The 24,313-nt window shown below is 39.3% G+C and overlaps 1 protein-coding gene across 2 annotated transcripts in view; it reads right to left on the bottom strand.

Moving 5' to 3' along the window:
* PIK3R2 (phosphoinositide-3-kinase regulatory subunit 2) overlaps positions 1 to 24,313 on the bottom strand; it is a 233,576-nt gene that overhangs the window by 9,864 nt on the left and 199,399 nt on the right. The window contains exons 8-14 of one of the 2 annotated variants that reach the window (XM_053702938.1): positions 21,653 to 21,755; positions 20,535 to 20,633; positions 11,537 to 11,717; positions 11,275 to 11,400; positions 11,045 to 11,187; positions 6,851 to 7,027; positions 4,739 to 4,810 (exon numbers count right to left, since the gene is read on the bottom strand). In XM_053702938.1, coding sequence (XP_053558913.1) covers positions 4,739 to 4,810; positions 6,851 to 7,027; positions 11,045 to 11,187; positions 11,275 to 11,400; positions 11,537 to 11,717; positions 20,535 to 20,633; positions 21,653 to 21,755 — 901 coding nt within the window. Of the gene's footprint in view, positions 1 to 4,738; positions 4,811 to 6,850; positions 7,028 to 11,044; positions 11,188 to 11,274; positions 11,401 to 11,536; positions 11,720 to 13,629; positions 13,637 to 20,534; positions 20,634 to 21,652; positions 21,756 to 24,313 lie in introns of those variants that run through there. The other variant, XM_053702939.1, reaches the window with a different exon arrangement.

Genomic DNA, 24,313 nt, shown 5'->3' with positions numbered 1-24,313 from the left:
GTGCGGCAGTTTAGGGATTAATATGTTTATTATAGTGGCGGCAATGTTGGGGGCAGCAGATTAGGGGTTAATAAGTATAGGTAGGTTGTGGCGACATTGGGGGCGGCAGATTAGGGGTTAATAAATATAATGCAGGTGTCGGCGATGTTGGGGGCAGCAGATTACGGGTTCATAAGTATAATGTAGGTGGCGGCGGTGTCCAGAACAGCAGATTAGGGGTTAATAAATATAATGCAGGTGTCAGCAGATTAGGGGTTAATAAGTGTAAAATTAGGGGTGTTTTGACTCGGGGTTCATGTTAGGGTGTTTGGTGTAGACATACATTTTATTTCCCCAAAGGAATCAATGGGGCTACGTTAACTGAGTTTTACGTTGCTTTTTGGCAGGTGTTAGACTTTTTCTCAGCCGCTCTCCCTGCTGATTCCTATGGGGAAATCGTGCACGAGCACGTACGACCAGCTCACCGCTGACTTAAGCAGCGCTGGTATTGGAGTGCGGTAAGGAGCAAAATTTTGCTCAACGCTCACTTCTTGCTTTTTAACGTTGGGTTTGTAAAAACCCGTAATACCAGCACCGCATAGCCTCTAACGCAAAACTCGTAATCTGGCCGATAGAAAATACAACAAGACTTCTGAGACTTTACTTGTTGAAAAGATGATGTCTGACCCATTAAGTCATCCAGGAAGGCAACACAGCAATACCCTGAAACCTTATTTTTGCAGAGAACCAATGGTTTCCATTAGGAAGGAGGGTACCATGAGAAAACTAGATGAGACACTTTAGGTCAAAGATAGGGTAAAAAAAAAAAAAAACAACTCCTTCTCGTAGGGAACCACAAACAGGGATGAAAGCATCCCTTTTCCCCTATGGGAACTGGAACTCCACCCACAGAGAAGAGAGGTCCCGTACTTCAAACTATTAGGGAGGAGGGACCTGCCTCTGGGAAGAAAAGAAGAATACTATTTAGAAACCCTGAGATACTATGTCAGTAGACTATTTGAGACATATTGTATATATAATAGAAGACAGAGAGACTCAGCCCCTCACTTGGTCTCTTTCATCTTGTCCTGACAGATCAGGACCAAACAAGTTCTTACCCTTGAAAGCAAGTGCCAGGAACTTGGACTCAGGGAAAAAATCAACTGACCAAGAAAAACTACAACACCCCGCGTCTAGCACGGCAAAACCAGATCTCTTGCTTAAGACTGAAACACTGGCATGAAAGAATCAGAAATAGAATAATTAGTTAGCTCTAATTCTGTACTGAATCTTCTCCAAAAGAGTCCCTACCAAAAGGAATCGGACAAGATGTCGCATCTGGGGAGAATTCTGATCGACAGTGCTGTGCAGGGATCTGAACCCATGGCTCTGTGCTTATTACTCTGCTTACTTCTGTGTTGAGCCACAGCCAGTTCTACCATAAGCTACTGCACTTGTTTACGTGAGCCTCCAGCTTAGTCCATTAATCCTGAAAAGAGAAGCTATCCTCTCTAGGGATCAGAGTTCACATAGCCAGAGCAGAAAAGGCCTCTACTACTTTAGGCACCGTGCGCCATGACATTTAATGGGGAAAAAACTCCTAGCACGGCTTGGATCAGGAAAAACTTCTTACTCCTAGAATTTATAATGTTTACTAGGTTCATAAGGATTGAAAATGACAGATAAAATGGAGTCGCTCCAAGGTAGCCAAAACCTGCTTTAACAATACACAAAGGTGTACAGGCTAAAATCTGAAGATTACTACTCCAGCATCAGATGAAGGAATTATACTGCCCGAATCCGAGATTTCACCCCCCAGAGGCTACCAACATATCCTCATCAGGCTTATGAGTGAGAACATCCTGTGTAGCAAAGTGGAACAGAGCTCTAAATTCCTCTTGCAATGTCCCCTTAACATAAGAAAATCAGATAATGCCACAGAGACCATAGAAGATAGCTTTACCGCAAAATCTATAGTAAAAATTACTCCTCCAGGAGATTGAGAGGAACCGCAGGGCACTGTATATGACGCCATGAAGGCTTGGGACGTTTAAGGAGAAAGCTGTGGTATTCCTTAAACAGCATTAACCTAAGAGACAATGGGTTCAGCGGCAACAACAAAATAAAAAAATCTTTAATTTTAATACTGATAGAAGTCATCTGATCAGCAATTGTATGTACTGTGACTTTAAGAAATATGAATGTAGTGTTATGTATTGATAAAAGTATTTACTGATACTTTATTCATGTGTTTCCATCAAGACATCAGACTCCTGATGCCCTCTGCCACTGTTCCTTTATAGTTATTTTTATCTATCTAGGAAAGCAGAGTAAATATACCTACACCCCAGAGACTGAGGAGTTCATAGGTTTGCCAGGACACTCCCGAGGTAAACACCTCCTAGTGAGACATGAGAAGCTAAGAGGGCAAAGCCCCACCAGAATGCACCGTCTGTAAATTTTACAATCCCTACACGGTACAGTTTGTGCTCTGAAGAGGAGCCTGAACCATCGTAATAAAGACCATCGTAATAAAGACGGCAGGGATCCTGCCGATCTGAAACTAAACATATCTACGACATATTCAAAAAATGCCACTCCGTTAAGCGTCTCCCTTCTGACTTCAGTCTGAGACTAACAACGGAGGATCGAGTCACATGATCCGCTGGCGAAAACTGCGCCGCAACTGAGAGACAGAAGCTAGATGGCGAGCAACAGAGTCCTTCCCGCCATAATATTTATCTAAGATGTAGGAGGACCGATAGCCCTTGCATTTGTAGCAGACCCAAATGACGATCTCCCATATCCCATATATAAAACACGAATAAAGATTCACATAAAAAAAAAAAAAAAGATTAATAATATCCTGCTCCTAATTGCACAAAACATCAAACGGAAGGGTCTCTGGCCAACATAATGATAAACAGAGACCAGTCTGCAGCACCTCTGCAGAAACAAACAAAATGTAGCTTAGAGCATACATCTCTAGTACATCCTTTGCACTGAAACACTTATTGCATTCCCATTAAAAACTGACCAGCTGAACCCACCATAAAGGGTATATACTTTTATACCAAATAAAGGTAAAACCCCTGTCTCATTAACCTCAATAGTGCCTGCTCTATGCCTGTTAACATCCTATAAAGGATATAAAAGTCCCATATAATGTTGCAGGACCAATAAGTGCACAGTCTCCCTACCTAGAAGACAAGAGGCACTTAACTGCAGTCTAGCCGTCCGGCAGTCAGACAACTCACAAAGTATGAGAGGATGCCGCTCCTCACAGAGACCTGCGTAAAAAGAAAGACAGAGTAAGCTTACTCAGGCTTATACTAGGGCAGCAACATGTTAGGAAAACGCAGCAAAGCACACTTTACAAGTTCCTAACTGCTTAAAAGCTACCACAGCCCTACTGAAGAGACTAATGTGGAGTACAGCTAAAAGCAGCTTGTGATGAAAAGTCAGAGCAATCCTGCCCTGGCATAAAAATAAAATTCTTGATAGAAGAATCTTCAATCAGACACCTAATTACTTCACCTCTTCCTTGCACTAAAATGACTGGGGGTTGAGGGTAGGGAAGTGATACTTAAAGTGATGGTAAATCCTAGCGTTTGGGAAACGCTAGGATTTACAATCGTAACAAATAAAGGGGACTTTCATTCATACAATCGTAACAAATAAAGGGGACTTTCATTCATGCAAACGCTGCTAACAAATAAAGGGGCTTTCAGAATTAAGTATTTTATACTTCATGAATGAAAGTCCCCTTTATTTGTTATGATTGTAAATCCTAGCGTTTCCTAAACGCTAGGATTTACCATCACTTTAACAGCTTTGCTGTGGTGCTCTTTGCCTCCTCCTGCTGGCCAGGAGTGATATTCCCAACAGTAATTAATGATGATCCGGGGACTCCCTGTGTCATTAGAAAGAAACAGTTTTAATGGAAACAAGTCATGCTAGGTACATATAGCTAATCTGATTAAAACAATGTTTGACATCTTTCGAATTTTAAGAGCTGCTCAGGGATTGTTTTAAAGGCAATTTTTACCTTGAGAACTGGTTTATGTTAAAGGGACAGTCAAGTCCAAAAAAAACTTTCATGATTTAAATAGAGAATGTAATTTTAAACAACTTTCCAATTTACTTTTATCACCAATTTTGTTTTGTTCTCTTGGTACTCTTAGTTGAAAGCTAAAACTAGGAGGTTCATATGCTAATTTCTTAGACCTTGAAGACTGCCTCTAATCTGAATGCATTTTGACCACTAGAGGGCATTAGTTCATGAGTTTCATATAGATAACATTGAGGTCATGCACGTGAAGTTACCCAGGAGTGAGCACTGATTGGCTAAAATGGATGTCTGTCAAAAGAACTGAAATTAGGGGGCAGTATGCAGAGGCTTAGATACAAGGTAATCACAGAGGTAAAAAGTGTATTTCTATCACAGTGTTGGTTATGCAAAACTGGGGAATGAGTAATAAAGGGATTATCTTTCTTTTTAAACAACAAACATTCTGGTGTTGACTGTCCCTTTAAGGAAAGATACTCGATTTAAAATACAGTGCTCAGTAAAATAAGATGAGAGTTTTTCTCTATGCCAGCGAGTTTTTGAGGATTGAGGCCATAGTAAGAGAGATCAATTTAATATTTCTCAGGAGTCAAACAAAAAACAATCACGTAGGTGTTCCTACTTTAATTTATATCTAGCATTAGACAGACTTTGCTCGGAAAATAAACAAAGTGGGGATTTACCACTTACTTTTCAGGTTCATTTTTCACGTCCAGCCACACGTTTATGTCCTTCTGACGAGCTCCCTTTCCATGCAGCCAGCTGTAAAACAAACACCTTTAGATTAATCTGTGCAATAGCCACTAGGTGGCAGTGTTTAGGAACTTAAAAGAGACTTGTACTAAATTTTCTATCACTCATATAAAAGAGCTGTATTTAAACATATTGACATTGCTTTTTTCTTTTTTTGCCTGAAAAAAGTGAAATAATGTTGTTTAATTTCAAATTGAATCTAATACAGCTGTATCAGTTTCCTATTAATACTGATTGGTTTATAGGTCATTATGGCTAATGTGCACATTTAAATGCTGCGCTTACATATAAATAATAGACAATAAGTAATAAGTACAGAGTCCCTTTAATGATGGGACCTAATGCAGTTCAAAGCTGTCTTCAAAGAGGTACCTGTCACCTTCTATAGCCTAATAATCCCTTTCTAAACATAAACATATTCAGATACAGAACAATAAATGCTACAACATATTTTCGCACTTATTATGAAGGTGATAAATTACAAAGGCATAATCAATAGCACATGCAGGTTTTTTCAGCGTCATGAAAAAAATCTGCAAATTATTACTGGTGAATACACACCATGCAAGGCACTTCTTTTTTCAGCTAACTTCTTTTACCATAGTATTCAGATTTAAAGCATAAACAACATAATATAACAGTAATATAATAGTAAAACAACAGTATATAATATAATATATATCGCAATATTAAACTAACGCATTTTACCTCAACTTTTCAAATTGTAGAAATCTTAACATTCACATTTAAAACCACTATCAAGTGATACTATTATTAAAAACACCATGTACATTTACACTGCTAATACAGATATTTTGCCATTATTAAAAAAAAAATCCTTATAAAGAAAACAATTGTAGTAGAAAAAAAAATACTGAACATGTGCACCACAACTACAATATTTAGCGAAGCATTGCACATATGCAAAATACCAGTTTATTTACATTTATCATCAGATATGGCTTTGTATTCTGAGTTAAGACACGAACATTACATATTAATGCCTATTGTCTGTCCCCCCCATTTCTTAAACAAGTCTATGACTAGTAGATATTTGCAGTCATATTTTGTATACCTGACAACCATACTAGGGATTAACTAAATCTATGAATTTAATCTTAAACAATTATCTAGTATGTATCTTTGAGTTTATAGTGAGTGCATGAGAAACTTGTAAGTGTAAAATGAAAAAAAAAAAAAAAAAAATTACGATAACTATGTGTTTGCAGATCAAAAACAGATTAGAAAACTAGTTTCCAGTTCAAAAGGTGAACAAATACAGTGCCATTGACCTTAAGGAACAGTGGTAAGGACGTGCTATTAATGGGACATTAAACACTTTGAGATGATAATATAAAATTATAAATTGTATATAATAAAACAACTCTGCAATATACTTTCATTATTTATTTTGTCCTCTTTGCCTGTAATTCCATTCTGAAATTGTGAGCTTTTCAGTTCCTGTTAGAAATGGAAGTGCAGAACACTGTTAAATCCAGCACAACCATTGGCTGCAGACTCTAGTGACCTATGTATAACTGTCCCTAATTGGCCACAGCAGAGATGGTAACACAAGTTACAACATGGCAGCTCCCAGTGTTTTATAGACACTAAAACTTTACACTTATTTTGTCACTTTTTAAACAACTAATGAAACTTTAAAAAATACATCTACATGTTAGTCATGGACTAATCTTTTCTTTGAATGCATCATTCTATCTAGCATGTATTTAGTGTTTAATGTCCCTTTAAGCACATAATGTGTTAGCTCAAATTCTGAAACAGAAATTCGAAGAAAGTAAAAGTTGAAGGAAAGGGACAAGTATAAAGAAAATCCTGTATCAGGATAGGAAATGGAAACGTTAAACCAGAACTAAAAGCAGCTAAAAGGAAAGCAATGATTACAAAGGGCAAAACAGAGGTACATATACAGAGTATGAGGACTAGAGAAAAAAAGCAGGTAAGAGGGGGGAATTAAGGATAAACAGTGAAAAAAGGGGCAATAGAAACGATTCAGACAGCACACGCAGGTGGATGCCGCATACGTACACAAGATATTGGTCTCTTAGCTTGCGCAGCTGCAATAAGTCAGGCTTCAAACTGTTCATCTTCTTGTCTATCTCCCGGTTCTCGGACGCCTGCTTTTTCAGGTCTTGCTCCAATTTCATCTTGCTGTCATGAATCTCAGTCACTCGAGACTTGAGTTTCTCTGCGTTAATCAGCAACCTACCCAGAAACAGAATGTTAGAAGCTTTAAAAGATTAAGGAAACGATACAGTAAAAAATTACAGAACAGAAATATATAAACAGGCTAGAAAACAGTCATCCTTATGGTTCATTTCAATAAGTAGTAATCTTCTTTTATTTATTTATAACACAGATAATTAAAAGTTTAAAAACACTTTTGTTATTTGTACGTACGTTGTCTGCTCAATGTTTGGCAATTTCTGTATTTAATTTTAGAGTCCCATCGTTCTTAAAATCTACAATACATATGTACCTGTTTTGTGATTAATATTCTCTGTTGTACACTTTACCATCTTTACTGATCTCTACAAGTCACATGTATGGCAGATATTTCTTTAAAAGAGCAGACAATGGGGCCTATCTATCAAGCTCCGAACGGAGCTTGATGCCCTGTGTTTCTGGCGAGCCTGCAGACTCGCCAGAAACAGCAGTTATGAAGGAGCGGTCTAAAGACTGCAGCTCCATAACCCTGTCGGCCTGCTCTGAGGCGGCGGACAGGAATCGCCGGAATTCAACCCGATCGAGTACGATCAGGTTGATTGACACCCCCTGCTGGCAGCCGATTGGCCACAAGTCTGCAGGGGGCGGCGTTGCACCAGCAGCTCATAAGAGCTGCTGGTGCAATACAGAATACGGAGAGCGTATTGCTCTCCGCATTCAGCGTTGTCTGTCGGACCTGATCCGCAATATCCGACAGACATATGATAAATAGGCCTCCATGTCTACAATCTCATCTCACTGTCTACATTTAGCTGCGAAAAAGTCATTATCCTAAAAGATTCACATACTGTGTTTAACAATGTGTGCCATTAGTTTAAAGGGACAGAGTACCGTTGGTTTCCACTTAATGTGTTTCCAATGACTTGTTATCCCAGCTTCAGAGTATAAAAGCTATGGGAAATTGCTAATTTATGGGTTTTCTTCCATGCAAAATAGCGGTTTGTTCGATGAAACCACAAGCCATTGAAATGAGCTGAGCTTGTAGGGAGATCACAACTCATTATCTTAGCTCTCATTCTATACATTAAGTCCACTTTATTTTATCTCTTTTGCATACACAAAGGACAATACTTCGAGAGAACAATTGAAAATGAAAATGTTAGTACCTATCTGTCCCAATCCCCAGTGGGAGTGTGGTTTCTTCAGCTGCTTCTTGTTTACATAGATTTTCTGTTGCCATTACTGTAGTATTGACATTTTAATTATAGGTGGAAGTTTCAGCAGGCAACAGTAGCTATTTCAAATGACAAAATGAAGGTAAATGAGATATTTGTAAGCAATATAATAAACTCCAGTGGGTAATATGGATCATAGGAAACACATTTAAGGGGGGGAATATTTACAGTACACTGTTCTCTTTAAGCAGATTGTGTTCTTCCTTTTATTGTGAATTACCAGAAGACCACTCAAGGGTCTTAAAACAAACCTCTTTAATGTACAATACTTGTTTTGATTTTGTGAAACATATTGAGACAATTGGGTTTTAATACAATCCTTTACTTTTAAAACGGGACAAATGGTTTAGTAGTACACACTCCTAAAGTGGAATAAAATGCAGGAGAGAGGAATATGAGTGGGTTGTTCTTTCTTTTCTACCATAGTTCAATTGATAGATAAGCCAAGAAAAGAGGAACAAAATGGAGGAGAGGAGAAGGAAATCTTATTCCACATCTCCCAGGTATGGCCAGCTGAGCCACACATCATATGACATAGGCAGAACAGAAGGACATGTTCTGTCAACCTCAGATATAAAGGGAAATAATTTAATAGCATGATTTTCTAGGTTTAAACCAGACATATAGTTCCATAGCAACACAGGAAGCATAGTCCCTATTTAGGGAAGGCCCAAGTCAGAGAAAAAAGTCATACTTACTGAAGTATCTTGATAATAGTGCAAACCACATGCCAACATCTTCCAAAGGTGTTCTTCAGAGTAAATAAATAAATAAATGACAAAAGGAAGAGACCCAATATGCAATATCAGTGTTCAACAGTCCTGCAAAAGGTGCAAGCTATAGGGTTCTGCACTCACCTTAAACTAAGTAATAATAGTCCAGAAAAGAAGCACCACTTGTGTAGTTCCAATTCTGTTTATTAGGACATCACCAAAGTCAGTTGCACCGAAACGTCGTGCTGATTTATTCTTTGGTGATGTCCTAATAAAAACGAAGAGAGCCACACCACCTTAGGGAAAAAACATTTCAGGGCAGTCCAAAAAAGAATGAGGCACACAAAGAGCTAAATGGTGCTCAGATATATAGTAATGCATCAGTTGCAGAGTCAGCAACCTAAACCAGAAGTCAAGAAATCAGGTAAAGTTAGGATAACCCATTGGTACCAAAGAGAGTAACACCAAACGGAAAGCACAGAGTGTCTACCATTGTAAAATGGAGTAAGAGACTTCTGTGCATTATGTGGGTTTGTTGATGATCAAGCCTAAAAATCACTGTGGCATTCACATACACAGCTCATGCCTCTTCTGTCCCTGCCACATGTATTTGACAACCACTGACTGACCTAAACTACAGAGCTATTGGAAGATGGAGTGTGCGTGTGATGATTCCACACAGTGAAACTTTACATTTCTCAAGAAATTTATTTCCCAGTGATCTAAGACTGTGACATAACTTATTCAAATCAGAGACCTGCAAACCTATCTGATATTAGAATATAAGAGACCTTACGTCCCCCTCAGTAACTGTTGCAGGCAACCAAAGTTACCTAATGGAATTGAGATAATCAGAGAGAAAGTGTTGCCACTTGAGAATAAACCCAGTGAATGGCACAGAGGTCCAGAACACACTTTGGAGAGGTTAAAACCCTACGAGCTCTGTAAGATACCAACATAGTGAACCAGTAAGTAGTACTGATCTCTATGTTATTACTGTCCAAGATTCATTACCACTGAGGGAATTGCATAAGGGAGAGTATAAAGGGATTGTTGAGACAGATCCTAGCAATCATGTTCCAAAAGCAAGACAGAATTAAGCTTCATTGGCGTCAAGTGAAATCAAGGGGAAAATAATGAGTGGAGCTCTTAGAAATCGCCATCCAACGCAGAGACAGAAATACTGGAAAGGTGTTCAGGGAGTAACCATGAATGACCTTAAAAAAAAAATCAGAGCTGCAATCAGTATATTCAACATTGACATAGTTTATTTTCCACTTGAAATGTAGACACAAGAGCATTTAGATTTGTCAATATTTAAGGAGGCTGGGGCAAGGCCAAATGGAAGGGCCATGAAAACTAAATAATGGGCACAAAAGGCAAATCACAGAAAGTGAATATGAGGAGGGCATATTTCAATGATGCAATCCTCATGAGTTGACTTGCGAAAGCAGGGATTATAATTTAAAATGTGTAGTTCTAACCAATTTTCATGTGCCTTGTGGTCCAGTTTTCAACAGAATAGACGTTTCTTGAACATGTAACAAAAAGTAAAAACTTTAAAGGGACACAAACCCCATAATTTTTCTTTCATGATTTAGAAGGAGCATGCAATTTTAAACAACTTTCTAATTTACTTGTATTAGCCAATATGCTTCATTCTCTTTATATTCCTTGCTGAAAAGCATATCTAGATAGGCTCAGTAGCTGTTGATTGGTGGCTGCACATCGATGCCTTGTGTGATTGGCTCTCCCATGTGTATTGTTATTTCTTCAACAAAGAATTTTTGAAGAATGAACCAAATTAGATAAAATAAGTAAATTGGAAAGTTGTTTAAAATTGTATCCTCTATCTGAATCACAAAATAATTTTTTTGGGTTTAATGTCCCTTTAAGTTAACATTAACATGCCAAAACAAGAACAGGTTGCAGATCTAGTACAGGCTGCAGAAAGTCAGAATTCAGTTTGAAATAACTAAGAAGAAAATGCCTTAAAGGGATGGGTCATGCCCCTTTGACATGTATATTATTATGCAATAGTGTTAGAGATGTATGATTTTCTAAGTGGCTGTACTGTTGGTTGAGGATTTCTATTTGTATACACTCACCTCTGCAGCTCCTTCTCATTTCCCTCCCTGCGGAATTTCTCAATATATTCCTTGCTGAACCTCTCCTGAGTTTGGCTCTGCTCCTCAAAGATTATGATGGTCTCTTTAAAGGCTTCAATGGCTGTACGCTTCATCTGCAGCTCCTGCATTAAAATGAATCGTGATAGAGGATCAGCCATTGTTCTGATTACAATTGTTTAGCTTTCATTTGCGAGTTTGATGCGCATTACCTGGGTGGTTCTGGTGTATTCTTCATACAAGGTATCAAAATCACGACTCTTCTCCCTGTACTGCTGGTTATAAATCTTCAATTGCTCTCCCACCGCCTCCACACTATCCTCTTTCACAATCTGGTCCTAAAACACCAGCATACAAATCTTGAGACCATGCTCATGTGTCAGAGGGGAGGGGAGAACAGACAACTAAGAATCTTAAACACACAAAGGAAGAAAGACAGAGCAGTGTGATACAGCAGATTAAAGACCTACTCACCTGCTGGTACTTGGACATTGGGTGAAGCAATCGGGTGTCCAGTTTGGGATTGTATTGAGCCAGTGACTCATGTTTATAATGATTGATCAGTTCCACTACAGAGGTGAAAGTGAGGGGCTCAGAGAAACCATACATGCCATCATGGTTAAATATCTTGATAAGTTTGTTGTTTCCACCCTTCCTATAGGGAATAAAGGTGAGAAAACTAAGTCAGAACCAAGTGACATCCATAAAATTATAGGAACTACCACAGTGTATTCCTTCTTCAGTCCATTAACAATATGATCTTTAAAGCAGTATGTGCCATTTACTTTTTTCACTATAGTTATATTAGCACATAACAGCATTACAGCTTTATTCATATTCACAATACCATGACATTACATACATTTGTTACTGGTGGAATATTAGCTTTATGTCTAGGTGGGATTTCAAATGTTTTCTGCAATTCTCTTTCTATGGCATAATTTCTTTCATAACCTAGTTTATAATTTTATCAAGCTAAAATGAAAGGCCCCAGAATGGGCCGATCCAGATGAGAAGAAAACAATATGTGACAGTTAAAGCATTAAAGTGAACAGAGAGAAAGTATGAGAAGCACACGAGTTGGAACAAGCAAGCAGATTTAATGGACTTCCAAGTAGTAAATACGTTACAAGCGTAAGGGGTACATACCCCCAGATAAAAGTGCAGAGAAACAAATGTGGAATGATAATTAGTGCAGGGCACCTAAACACACGGCTTACGCGTTTCGGCCTAAGCCTTACTCATAGCCTGTTAAAATGTGATTCAAACAAACGTGCTATAAAAACTAGCCCCCTCACTGATTGGCCGCCAGACAAGCTTCCTTTCTGTTAACCGGCCAATCACGGTGGTGTAAACACACACACCTCTAATTCACACAGCAATGACAGCTACATATGGGGAGGGGGTCATATGTATAATGAGTATATGCACCAGATATTGAACACTATTATTAAAGTACACAACGGATATAGCTGGATTGGTTTCAGTTTAAATAATTTTTATGTTATAATTTTTTTTAGTAAAACAATCAATATGTTTAAAGGGATATGAAACACTTAATTTAAAACACTTTTTACCTCCGTGATTATCTTGTATCTAAGCCTCTGCAGACTCTCCCCTTATTTCAGTTCTTTTGACAGATTTGCATTTTAGCCAATCAGTTCTGACTTGTAAGTAACTCTACGGAGTGAGCACATTCTTAGCTATATGGAAAACATGAGCTAGCAGTGTCTAAGAGGCGGCCTTCAAGGGCTTAGAAATTAGCATATGAGCCTACCTAGGTTTAACTTTCAGAAAAGAATACTAAGAGAACAAAGCAAATTTGATGATCAAAAGAAAATTGGAAAGGTGTTTACAATTGCATTGCCTTTCTGAATCATGAAAGTTTAATTTTGACTAGACTGTCCCTTTAACCTTAATGGAATTGTAATGTTTTTTAATGATGGCCAAACATAACAGATGAAAAGTACAATGAGGGCCCATTTGAGGATTCAGAGGCTGCAAATGAAGCCCTTGGGTGAAATAGGGTGCCACTAACTGGAAGATATTATATTGCCCTAAAGGCCACATGGCTTACCTGTTGTGTGCCTTGTTGCCTCAAAGATAAATAAAATACTTTTGTGGAAAGGGCCCTGAATTCCTTACTGGATGTGAAGCAGTGCAACCTCAGGTTTCCACAATACCCCCAGTCAGGTTTCTTTCATTTCATACATTGCCTTTGTTTACAAGGGGCAAATACTTATGGGACCTCTGGATGATGTTTTTTTTTTTCGTTTTGGGGCTATTATCTTTACATCTACAAAGAGAGCAACTTGTTCTTGATTTGCCCAAGTGCCTTGCAAATCTGATCTATACCAGTTTGGTTTACATTTGCTGGGTGTTGTCTGGGACCCAGAATTAAAAATAATAATAATATTTTGTTTGAATTCTGATCAAATGAAGTGTACTTGCATTCTACCCTGAAATCTTCCATTTATCTAACTTATAATGGCATTCTTATATAGAAAATGTACCATATCTTCAATAGACAGCACAACTAGAATGGTGGCGGTAACACTGCAAGAAATGAGTGTGAGTGTGTGTGTGTGGAGGGGGGGGGTAGAAAAAAAACTACTGGCTTGTTCTGGGACATTAAATTCTATAGATAATACATGGAAAATAATTAAATGCTTTGAGTCAGAGAATATGCTTAACTTCAATAAACATGAAGTAGATACGAGTTTGGCTGAAATAACTGATGCACAAGTCAGGTTATAAGCAGAAAACAGAATTTATGTTTACCTGATAAATTACTTTCTCCAACGGTGTGTCCGGTCCACGGCGTCATCCTTACTTGTGGGATATTCTCTTCCCCAACAGGAAATGGCAAAGAGCCCAGCAAAGCTGGTCACATGATCCCTCCTAGGCTCCGCCTTCCCCAGTCATTCGACCGACGTAAAGGAGGAATATTTGCATAGGAGAAACCATATGATACCGTGGTGACTGTAGTTAAAGAAAATAAATTATCAGACCTGATTAAAAAACCAGGGCGGGCCGTGGACCGGACACACCGTTGGAGAAAGTAATTTATCAGGTAAACATAAATTCTGTTTTCTCCAACATAGGTGTGTCCGGTCCACGGCGTCATCCTTACTTGTGGGAACCAATACCAAAGCTTTAGGACACGGATGAAGGGAGGGAGCAAATCAGGTCACCTAAATGGAAGGCACCACGGCTTGCAAAACCTTTCTCCCAAAAATAGCCTCAGAAGAAGCAAAAGTATCAAACTTGTAAAATTTGGTAAAAGTGTGCAGTGAAGACCAAGTCGCTGCCTTACATATCTGATCAACAGAAGCCTCGTTCTTGAAGGCCCATGTGGAAGCCACAGCCCTAGTGGAATGAGCTGTGATTCTTTCAGGAGGCTGCCGTCCGGCAGTCTCATAAGCCAATCTGATGATGCTTTTAATCCAAAAAGAGAGAGAGGTAGAAGTTGCTTTTTGACCTCTCCTTTTACCAGAATAAACAACAAACAAGGAAGATGTTTGTCTAAAATCCTTTGTAGCATCTAAATAGAATTTTAGAGCGCGAACAACATCCAAATTGTGCAACAAACGTTCCTTCTTTGAAACTGGATTCGGACACAAAGAAGGCACGACTATCTCCTGGTTAATGTTTTTGTTAGAAACAACTTTCGGAAGAAAACCAGGTTTAGTACGTAAAACCACCTTATCTGCATGGAACACCAGATAAGGAGGAGAACACTGCAGAGCAGATAATTCTGAAACTCTTCTAGCAGAAGAAATTGCAACCAAAAACAAAACTTTCCAAGATAATAACTTAATATCAACGGAATGTAAGGGTTCAAACAGAACCCCCTGAAGAACTGAAAGAACTAAGTTGAGACTCCAAGGAGGAGTCAAAGGTTTGTAAACAGGCTTGATTCTAACCAGAGCCTGAACAAAGGCTTGAACATCTGGCACAGCTGCCAGCTTTTTGTGAAGTAACACAGACAAGGCAGAAATCTGTCCCTTCAAGGAACTTGCAGATAATCCTTTCTCCAATCCTTCTTGAAGAAAGGATAGAATCTTAGGAATCTTTACCTTGTCCCAAGGGAATCCTTTAGATTCACACCAACAGATATATTTTTTCCATATTTTGTGGTAAATTTTTCTAGTCACAGGCTTTCTGGCCTGAACAAGAGTATCAATAACAGAATCTGAGAACCCTCGTTTTGATAAAATCAAGCGTTCAATCTCCAAGCAGTCAGCTGGAGTGAGACCAGATTCGGATGTTCGAACGGACCTTGAACAAGAAGGTCTCGTCTCAAAGGTAGCTTCCATGGTGGAGCCGATGACATATTCACCAGATCTGCATACCAAGTCCTGCGTGGCCACGCAGGAGCTATCAAGATCACCGACGCCCTCTCCTGATTGATCCTGGCTACCAGCCTGGGGATGAGAGGAAACGGCGGGAATACATAAGCTAGTTTGAAGGTCCAAGGTGCTACTAGTGCATCTACTAGAGTCGCCTTGGGATCCCTGGATCTGGACCCGTAGCAAGGAACCTTGAAGTTCTGACGAGAGGCCATCAGATCCATGTCTGGAATGCCCCACAGTTGAGTAATTTGGGCAAAGATTTCCGGATGGAGTTCCCACTCCCCCGGATGTAATGTCTGACGACTCAGAAAATCCGCTTCCCAATTTTCCACTCCTGGGATGTGGATTGCAGACAGGTGGCAGGAGTGAGTCTCCGCCCATTGAATGATTTTGGTCACTTCTTCCATCGCCAGGGAACTCCTTGTTCCCCCCTGGTGGTTGATGTACGCAACAGTCGTCATGTTGTCTGATTGAAACCGTATGAACTTGGCCTTTGCTAGCTGAGGCCAAGCCTTGAGAGCATTGAATATCGCTCTCAGTTCCAGAATATTTATCGGTAGAAGAGATTCTTCCCGAGACCAAAGACCCTGAGCTTTCAGGGGTCCCCAGACCGCGCCCCAGCCCATCAGACTGGCGTCGGTCGTGACAATGACCCACTCTGGTCTGCGGAAGGTCATCCCTTGTGACAGGTTGTCCAGGGACAGCCACCAACGGAGTGAGTCTCTGGTCCTCTGATTTACTTGTATCGTCGGAGACAAGTCTGTATAGTCCCCATTCCACTGACTGAGCATGCACAGTTGTAATGGTCTTAGATGAATGCGCGCAAAAGGAACTATGTCCATTGCCGCTACCATCAAACCTATTACTTCCATGCACTGCGCTATGGAAGGAAGAGGAACGGAATGAAGTGTTTGACAAGAGTTCAGAAGTTTTGCTTTTCTGGCCTCTGTCAGAAAAATCCTCATTTCTAAGGAGTCTATTATTGTTCCCAAGAAGGGAACCCTTGTTGACGGAGATAGAGAACTCTTTTCTACGTTCACTTTCCATCCGTGAGATCTGAGAAAGGCCAGGACTATGTCCGTGTGAGCCTTTGCTTGAGGAAGGGACGACGCTTGAATCAGAATGTCGTCCAAGTAAGGTACTACTGCAATGCCCCTTGGTCTTAGTACCGCTAGAAGGGACCCTAGTACCTTTGTGAAAATCCTTGGAGCAGTGGCTAATCCGAAAGGAAGTGCCACGAACTGGTAATGCTTGTCCAGGAATGCGAACCTTAGGAACCGATGATGTTCCTTGTGGATAGGAATATGTAAATACGCATCCTTTAAATCCACCGTGGTCATGAATTGACCTTCCTGGATGGAAGGAAGAATTGTTCGAATGGTTTCCATTTTGAACGATGGAACCTTGAGAAACTTGTTTAGGATCTTGAGATCTAAGATTGGTCTGAACGTTCCCTCTTTTTTGGGAACTACGAACAGATTGGAGTAGAACCCCATCCCTTGTTCTCCTAATGGAACAGGATGAATCACTCCCATTTTTAACAGGTCTTCTACACAATGTAAGAATGCCTGTCTCTTTATGTGGTCTGAAGACAATTGAGACCTGTGGAACCTCCCCCTTGGGGGAAGCCCCTTGAATTCCAGAAGATAACCTTGGGAGACTATTTCTAGTGCCCAAGGATCCAGAACATCTCTTGCCCAAGCCTGAGCGAAGAGAGAGAGTCTGCCCCCCACCAGATCCGGTCCCGGATCGGGGGCCAACATTTCATGCTGTCTTGGTAGCAGTGGCAGGTTTCTTGGCCTGCTTTCCCTTGTTCCAGCCTTGCATTGGTCTCCAGGCTGGCTTGGCTTGAGAAGTATTACCCTCTTGCTTAGAGGACGTAGCACTTGGGGCTGGTCCGTTTCTACGAAAGGGACGAAAATTAGGTTTATTTTTGGCCTTGAAAGACCTATCCTGAGGAAGGGCGTGGCCCTTACCCCCAGTGATATCAGAGATAATCTCTTTCAAGTCAGGGCCAAACAGCGTTTTCCCCTTGAAAGGAATGTTAAGCAATTTGTTCTTGGAAGACGCATCCGCTGACCAAGATTTCAACCAAAGCGCTCTGCGCGCCACAATAGCAAACCCAGAATTTTTCGCCGCTAACCTAGCCAATTGCAAAGTGGCGTCTAGGGTGAAAGAATTAGCCAATTTGAGAGCACGGATTCTGTCCATAATCTCCTCATAAGGAGGAGAATCACTATCGATCGCCTTTTCTAGCTCATCGAACCAGAAACACGCGGCTGTAGTGACAGGGACAATGCATGAAATTGGTTGTAGAAGGTAACCTTGCTGAACAAACATCTTTTTAAGCAAACCTTCTAATTTTTTATCCATAGGATCTTTGAAAGCACAACTATCTTCTATGGGTATAGTGGTGCGTTTGTTTAAAGTAGAAACCGCCCCCTCGACCTTGGGGACTGTCTGCCATAAGTCCTTTCTGGGGTCGACCATAGGAAACAATTTTTTAAATATGGGGGGAGGGACGAAAGGTATACCGGGCCTTTCCCATTCTTTATTTACAATGTCCGCCACCCGCTTGGGTATAGGAAAAGCTTCTGGGGGCCCCGGGACCTCTAGGAACTTGTCCATTTTACATAGTTTCTCTGGGATGATCAAATTCTCACAATCATCCAGAGTGGATAACACCTCCTTAAGCAGAGCGCGGAGATGTTCCAACTTAAATTTAAATGTAATCACATCGGGTTCAGCTTGTTGAGAAATTTTCCCTGAATCTGAAATTTCTCCCTCAGACAAAACCTCCCTGGCCCCCTCAGACTGGTGTAGGGGCATATCAGAACCATTATCATCAGCGTCCTCATGCTCTTCAGTATCTAAAACAGAGCAGTCGCGCTTACGCTGATAAGTGGGCATTTTGGCTAAAATGTTTTTGATAGAATTATCCATTACAGCCGTTAATTGTTGCATAGTAAGGAGTATTGGCGCGCTAGATGTACTAGGGGCCTCCTGAGTGGGCAAGACTGGTGTAGACGAAGGAGGGAATGATGCAGTACCATGCTTACTCCCCTCACTTGAGGAATCATCTTGGGCATCATTTTCAGTGTCACATAAATCACATCTATTTAAATGAGAAGGAACCTTGGCTTCCCCACATTCAGAACACAGTCTATCTGGTAGTTCAGACATGTTAAACAGGCATAAACTTGATAACAAAGTACAAAAAACGTTTTAAAATAAAACCGTTACTGTCACTTTAAATTTTAAACTGAACACACTTTATTACTGCAATTGCGAAAAAGTATGAAGGAATTGTTCAAAATTCACCAAAATTTCACCACAGTGTCTTAAAGCCTTAAAAGTATTGCACACCAAATTTGGAAGCTTTAACCCTTAAAATAACGGAACCGGAGCCGTTTTTATCTTTAACCCCTTTACAGTCCCTGGTATCTGCTTTGCTGAGACCCAACCAAGCCCAAAGGGGAATACGATACCAAATGACGCCTTCAGAAAGTCTTTTCTATGTATCAGAGCTCCTCACACATGCGACTGCATGTCATGCTTCTCAAAAACAAGTGCGCAATACCGGCGCGAAAATGAGGCTCTGCCTATGATTAGGGAAAGCCCCTAGAGAATAAGGTGTCCAAAACAGTGCCTGCCGATATTATTTTACAAAATACCCAGATTAAAATGATTCCTCAAGGCTAAATATGTTTATATATGAATCGATTTAGCCCAGAAAATGTCTACAGTCTTAACAAGCCCTTGTGAAGCCCTTATTTACTGTCTGTAATAAAAATGGCTTACCGGATCCCATAGGGAAAATGACAGCTTCCAGCATTACATCGTCTTGTTAGAATGTGTCATACCTCAAGCAGCAAAAGTCTGCTCACTGTTCCCCCAACTGAAGTTAATTCCTCTCAACAGTCCTGTGTGGAACAGCCATCGATTTTAGTAACGGTTGCTAAAATCATTTTCCTCTTACAAACAGAAATCTTCATCTCTTTTCTGTTTCAGAGTAAATAGTACATACCAGCACTATTTTAAAATAACAAACTCTTGATTGAATAATAAAAACTACAGTTAAACACTAAAAAACTCTAAGCCATCTCCGTGGAGATGTTGCCTGTACAACGGCAAAGAGAATGACTGGGGAAGGCGGAGCCTAGGAGGGATCATGTGACCAGCTTTGCTGGGCTCTTTGCCATTTCCTGTTGGGGAAGAGAATATCCCACAAGTAAGGATGACGCCGTGGACCGGACACACCTATGTTGGAGAAATGTTTGTCTCTGACGATTGAAATGTAAACACTACATGAAAATGAGCTAGCTAAATACAACTTTACAGCTCAAATACCGCTCTCGCCTGTTAATTGTTGTTTTAGTGAAAATCAAATAAAGCTAGAACATAGGATGGAATCAAGGAAGTGGTGTTTTCCTACTTCCCTGAATGACTGATTAAAAGAATGCATTAAAACATTTAGCCATTAACTAACAGGAAATGACCTTCAACTCTTAAAATGCTCCGTTTACTGAAAGGTCCCCCCACTGTCAGTAGTGTACAAAAAGAGATATTACACGTATAAAACGTAACAGACACATAAAATAATAATACAATTTAAAAAAAAACAAAAAACTGCTTTTACAGTTTGTGCATTTTTCGTGAGCTGATTTCCAGCACTTATGCGGTTGCTTCAAACATAGCACACAACTGCAGGCAGATTGCTTTAGAGGGAGGAAAAGGGATGGATGACAGCCTTCTCATTGGCTACTCGCTGCAAAGAATAACCATAAGAAGGTGCAGCATTGAGGGCAGATGGCTATAAATATGCTTCAAATGAATATATTGTATCTTAAAGGATGGTATATGAGATATGTTTATACATAGATTAATTTTAATATGAATTGTAGCCTGTGTATTTTTATGTTTTAAGACATTGCACAATTATAAATATATGATATGAAGTAGACTGCTTAGATGTATATCATGAATACTGAACTAGAAGCGAATATCAGCTGACCTGTATACATTTTTATTAAACCTATACATTTGGGTTCTGAAGGTCTCAGTACACCATCATCTCTAAGAACCTATGTGTTCTAAATAAAGTGTAGCACCCTCACCTGAGTGTGAGTGTGTACTCTCCTGGGATCTTGCTGTAAGCATCACGTACAAGAAACGTTCCATCTGGTGTATCCCGAAGCTTTTCATTGACCTCTTCCCTAAAAAAGTAAACATTAAAAGCACAAATTTATTACCACGCAGATTAAGTGTGCACCATGTTAACTACTACAAAAGTATAAACGGCTGACACTTAAAGGGTCAATAAAGACTAAATACACCTCCTTTGAATAAGTGCCACCATTTTAGAACCTAAATTACACAGCAGGTATTTCTGCAAGAGAGTTGCTGCACATGTGCAAAAACACCAGCATTGGAAAGCAAGCCGCACCCATAACTAGAGGGAAGAAGGGGAATAACCTCTATACTATGCTTGTAAAATGTATTTGGTGTTTAATGTCCATCTAAAGACTATACAGAATGCAGTAAACTGTAAGCTCTATCCACCTTTAAAAGAGACTGTCAGGCATACGTAAATATGCACAAGTTGGGCAACACAAAGTGTACTCGAGTTCTTTGCTCATTACATAAAACACATAAAAATACCTTTTTTCCACATACCTTGTGAGCTTACATATACACAGTTACCTTTAACCCTGTTTTGAGGATTTAACCCCTTAAAAACCAGTGAAGTACAATTAATAGCAGCAATATTATAAAGAAAGAAAACCCTTAACTTGTCGTGGTTGTTAAGGGGTTAAACAAAGGGAAAAATATGCATCCCTTTTGAGGACTCAGGGGAGACTGTTGCACACCTAGTGTAGCAAAGGAGGGGGGGGGGGGCACAAAAAAATAAAATAAAGGTCACATTTTGAAAAAGAGAGGGTGAAAAGACCAGAGAGAACTTAAAGGAATCATTTCTGTCGTACAACTGAATTCAGCAGCTAATTCCAGCAAAGGTGGATAAGCATAATATCAGATATGAAACTGCTTAGGGCAAGATTCAAGCATCTTAAAAGGGACAATCTACTGCTTAAATTATAGTTTTTGCCTAGAATGCCCCTTTAAATGTAACAGAACACACATTGCAAACAAGGCAATTTTTTGCAATCATTTTCCATGTTCCTAAAAGTGAAGGATCAAACAGATGATATGAAAAATTGGATAAAAACACCCTTACCTAGAAATGTCACCCCAGTACCATTCTGCTTCCTGCAGTGTCCCTGAAGAACTGTTAGTACTGACCGATGGAAGTTTGGATTTTGCCGGTTTCGGAGGGAGAGCTGTAATTATAAAAAAAGTAGGAAAAATTGCTTTAAAAAATAATAATATCTTTTTGTATATAAGCATATCTTACAGAAAGAGATGAAAACAGATGTGCTTAAACTAAATCCGGAACTCATAGTGCTATAGATTTATCTACAGCTTTGGGGGGGAAAAGGAGGTTAAGGTGTTAAATGCTGACTTTAGCCTAAAAGTTTTACTTGGTTAATGAAATAGCAATTCTTCTAACTAACTATCTTACCTTGTGAGAGGTGTGTGTACGTGCGTATGTGACCAGTTGTGTGCACAGTAAATTGTATCACAAGCGTTTAGCAAAAGTTATCAGACATATAACGCAAGAATGCTACTCTTCATATATGAAACATAACCATTCCTTTACGAAATGGATGGGAGCAATTGACCTTCCTGAAATTTTGCCCACTTCATGCCTCCCACAGTGAGCCTGCATTAAGCAACAAGTGCTTAGTAACATTTTGATAAATAGATGTAGATCTGCCTTTTCTCAGGCATCCCTCTCCTTTTTATTGATACATCTTAAAATAAATACAGCTGATGTATATGCAGAGTTTATAGCCTTTTGTTGGCCTTTGCTAGCCATCCCCCATATTTTAGAAATCTAGACCTGCCCTTGGTGCTCTACAGTGCCTGGGCTCTTGGTGAGGCTGTCGGGCAGTTAGGCAGCTCTGCACTGCCTGAGAGTGCAAATTACACAGACAGAGCCTGCTTGCAGATAAGATGAATTATTCTGTGAACTGTGAATAAATTGTAGATTCTTTAAAAACAAGAGTAAAAGTGTCCATGTACTAAAATACAGACATAACATCCCAAGTGTGGCTTTGATGCTTGTTTACTTAGCAATCACTCCCACGGCTATCAATTGGTTATGCCTGCATGCAGATCCGACTTGCACAGCCGTTACAGCATCTGTGGCCAGATGTCAAGAGACAGGAGCATAACAATCCATATATTATTTAATTCACTTACATTGTGATTGGTGGGTTATTATTTGGCTTACACGTTTTATTTTGTCTGAATACACATATGTAGTTTGTCTGATCAAGAGACAAATCTATACCGAAACGTCATTATGAGCCTTCATGCAATCTATATGTATGAATACATTTTTAGAAGTTTATGACTATCAGTGAGTGCATATTACTTGGACTGATTTTAATTTTGTGAACCTTTAATTACATTTTTTATATGTAAGGAAGATAAAGATATAAGAAGCTGGGTCTAGACCGTCTACTAAAAAGAGAGGAGGAGGAGGTATCACCTGAGTTGGTTAACAGGTTGTACTGACTACTCCATGCCACTGGGATGAGAGACTGAATTATTACCGCACATATGCAACAAAGCACATGCTAAGTAACACCTTAGCTTCTCTACCCTCATGGCAACAAGCAGTTGGGTGGGTGCTACAGTATATTTTAATGGTTCAAGAGATGCAGTAACAAAAAAACTAAAAAAAACTATTAATAAATATCTTGCATCCCAACACCAACAAATGAATACACTTTAAACAGGTATAAGAATAAGATTGCTGTCAAAAAAGTAAGCATGTGTGATTCTTTATCATTGTACATAACTAGTGACATACAAATACAAATATACATTTTCAAATAAAAATTTTATTTCCAAAATAAATTGTGTTTTAGGATAATAATCTTTAATTATAAATATAATTTTTTTTTGGAAGTACAATCTTGTTTTTTGGAATTACACTTTTGTTTTTTGGAAATACAATACATTTCTTTCTTTTGGAAGTACAATTCTTTTTTTTTTTTTTGGAATTACACTTCCAGTATGTGTCAAAACACTGTTTCGGTATGTGCCTGAGAAGTAGATGCTCTTTTGCTTTCAATTAAAAGTGGAGAAATGGCTGACAATTCCAGCACATCAACTTTTCAGGTAAACGTTTTATCCTTTACATACAACATGGCTTAACATGCCTGAAGTGATTATTCTCATTTGCATCATACAACACTATAGAGAGGAATATTGATTTTGATGTTTTTAAACACAGTTTTCATGGTAGCAGCAAAAACTTGCTGTAGCATGTGGTCTTTCAGAATAGTTTTTTTTATGTTTTACCATACAACATAATTAACATGCCCAAAGTGCTTATTCTGCCTTGTTTTATAATAACGATGAACTAAGGGATATTGATTTTGGTTATTTAAAGGGACACTAAAAGCAAATTTTTTTCTTTAATAATTCAGACAGAGCATGCAATTTTAAGCAACTTTCTAATTTACTCCTATTATCAATTTTTCCTCATTCTCTTGCTATCTTTATTTAAAAAGCAGGAATGTGATGCATAGGAGCCGGCCCATTTTTGGTTGAGAACCTGGGTTATGCTTGCTTATTGGTGGGTAAATGTCAGCCTCCAATAAGCAAGCACTTTTCATAGTGCTGAACCTAAAATGGGCTGGCTGCTAAGATTTACATACATGATTTTCAAATAAAGATAGCAAGAGAACGAAGATTGCTTAAAATTGCATTCTCTATCTGAATCGTGAAAGAAAAAATTTGGGTTCAGTGTCCCTTTAATCAC

This window comes from Bombina bombina, chromosome 2, assembly GCF_027579735.1.
Source record: "Bombina bombina isolate aBomBom1 chromosome 2, aBomBom1.pri, whole genome shotgun sequence".
Lineage (NCBI taxonomy): Eukaryota > Metazoa > Chordata > Amphibia > Anura > Bombinatoridae > Bombina > Bombina bombina.
The sequence above is the reverse complement of the archived record's forward strand: the minus strand, read 5'-3'. Positions and strand labels throughout refer to the sequence as shown.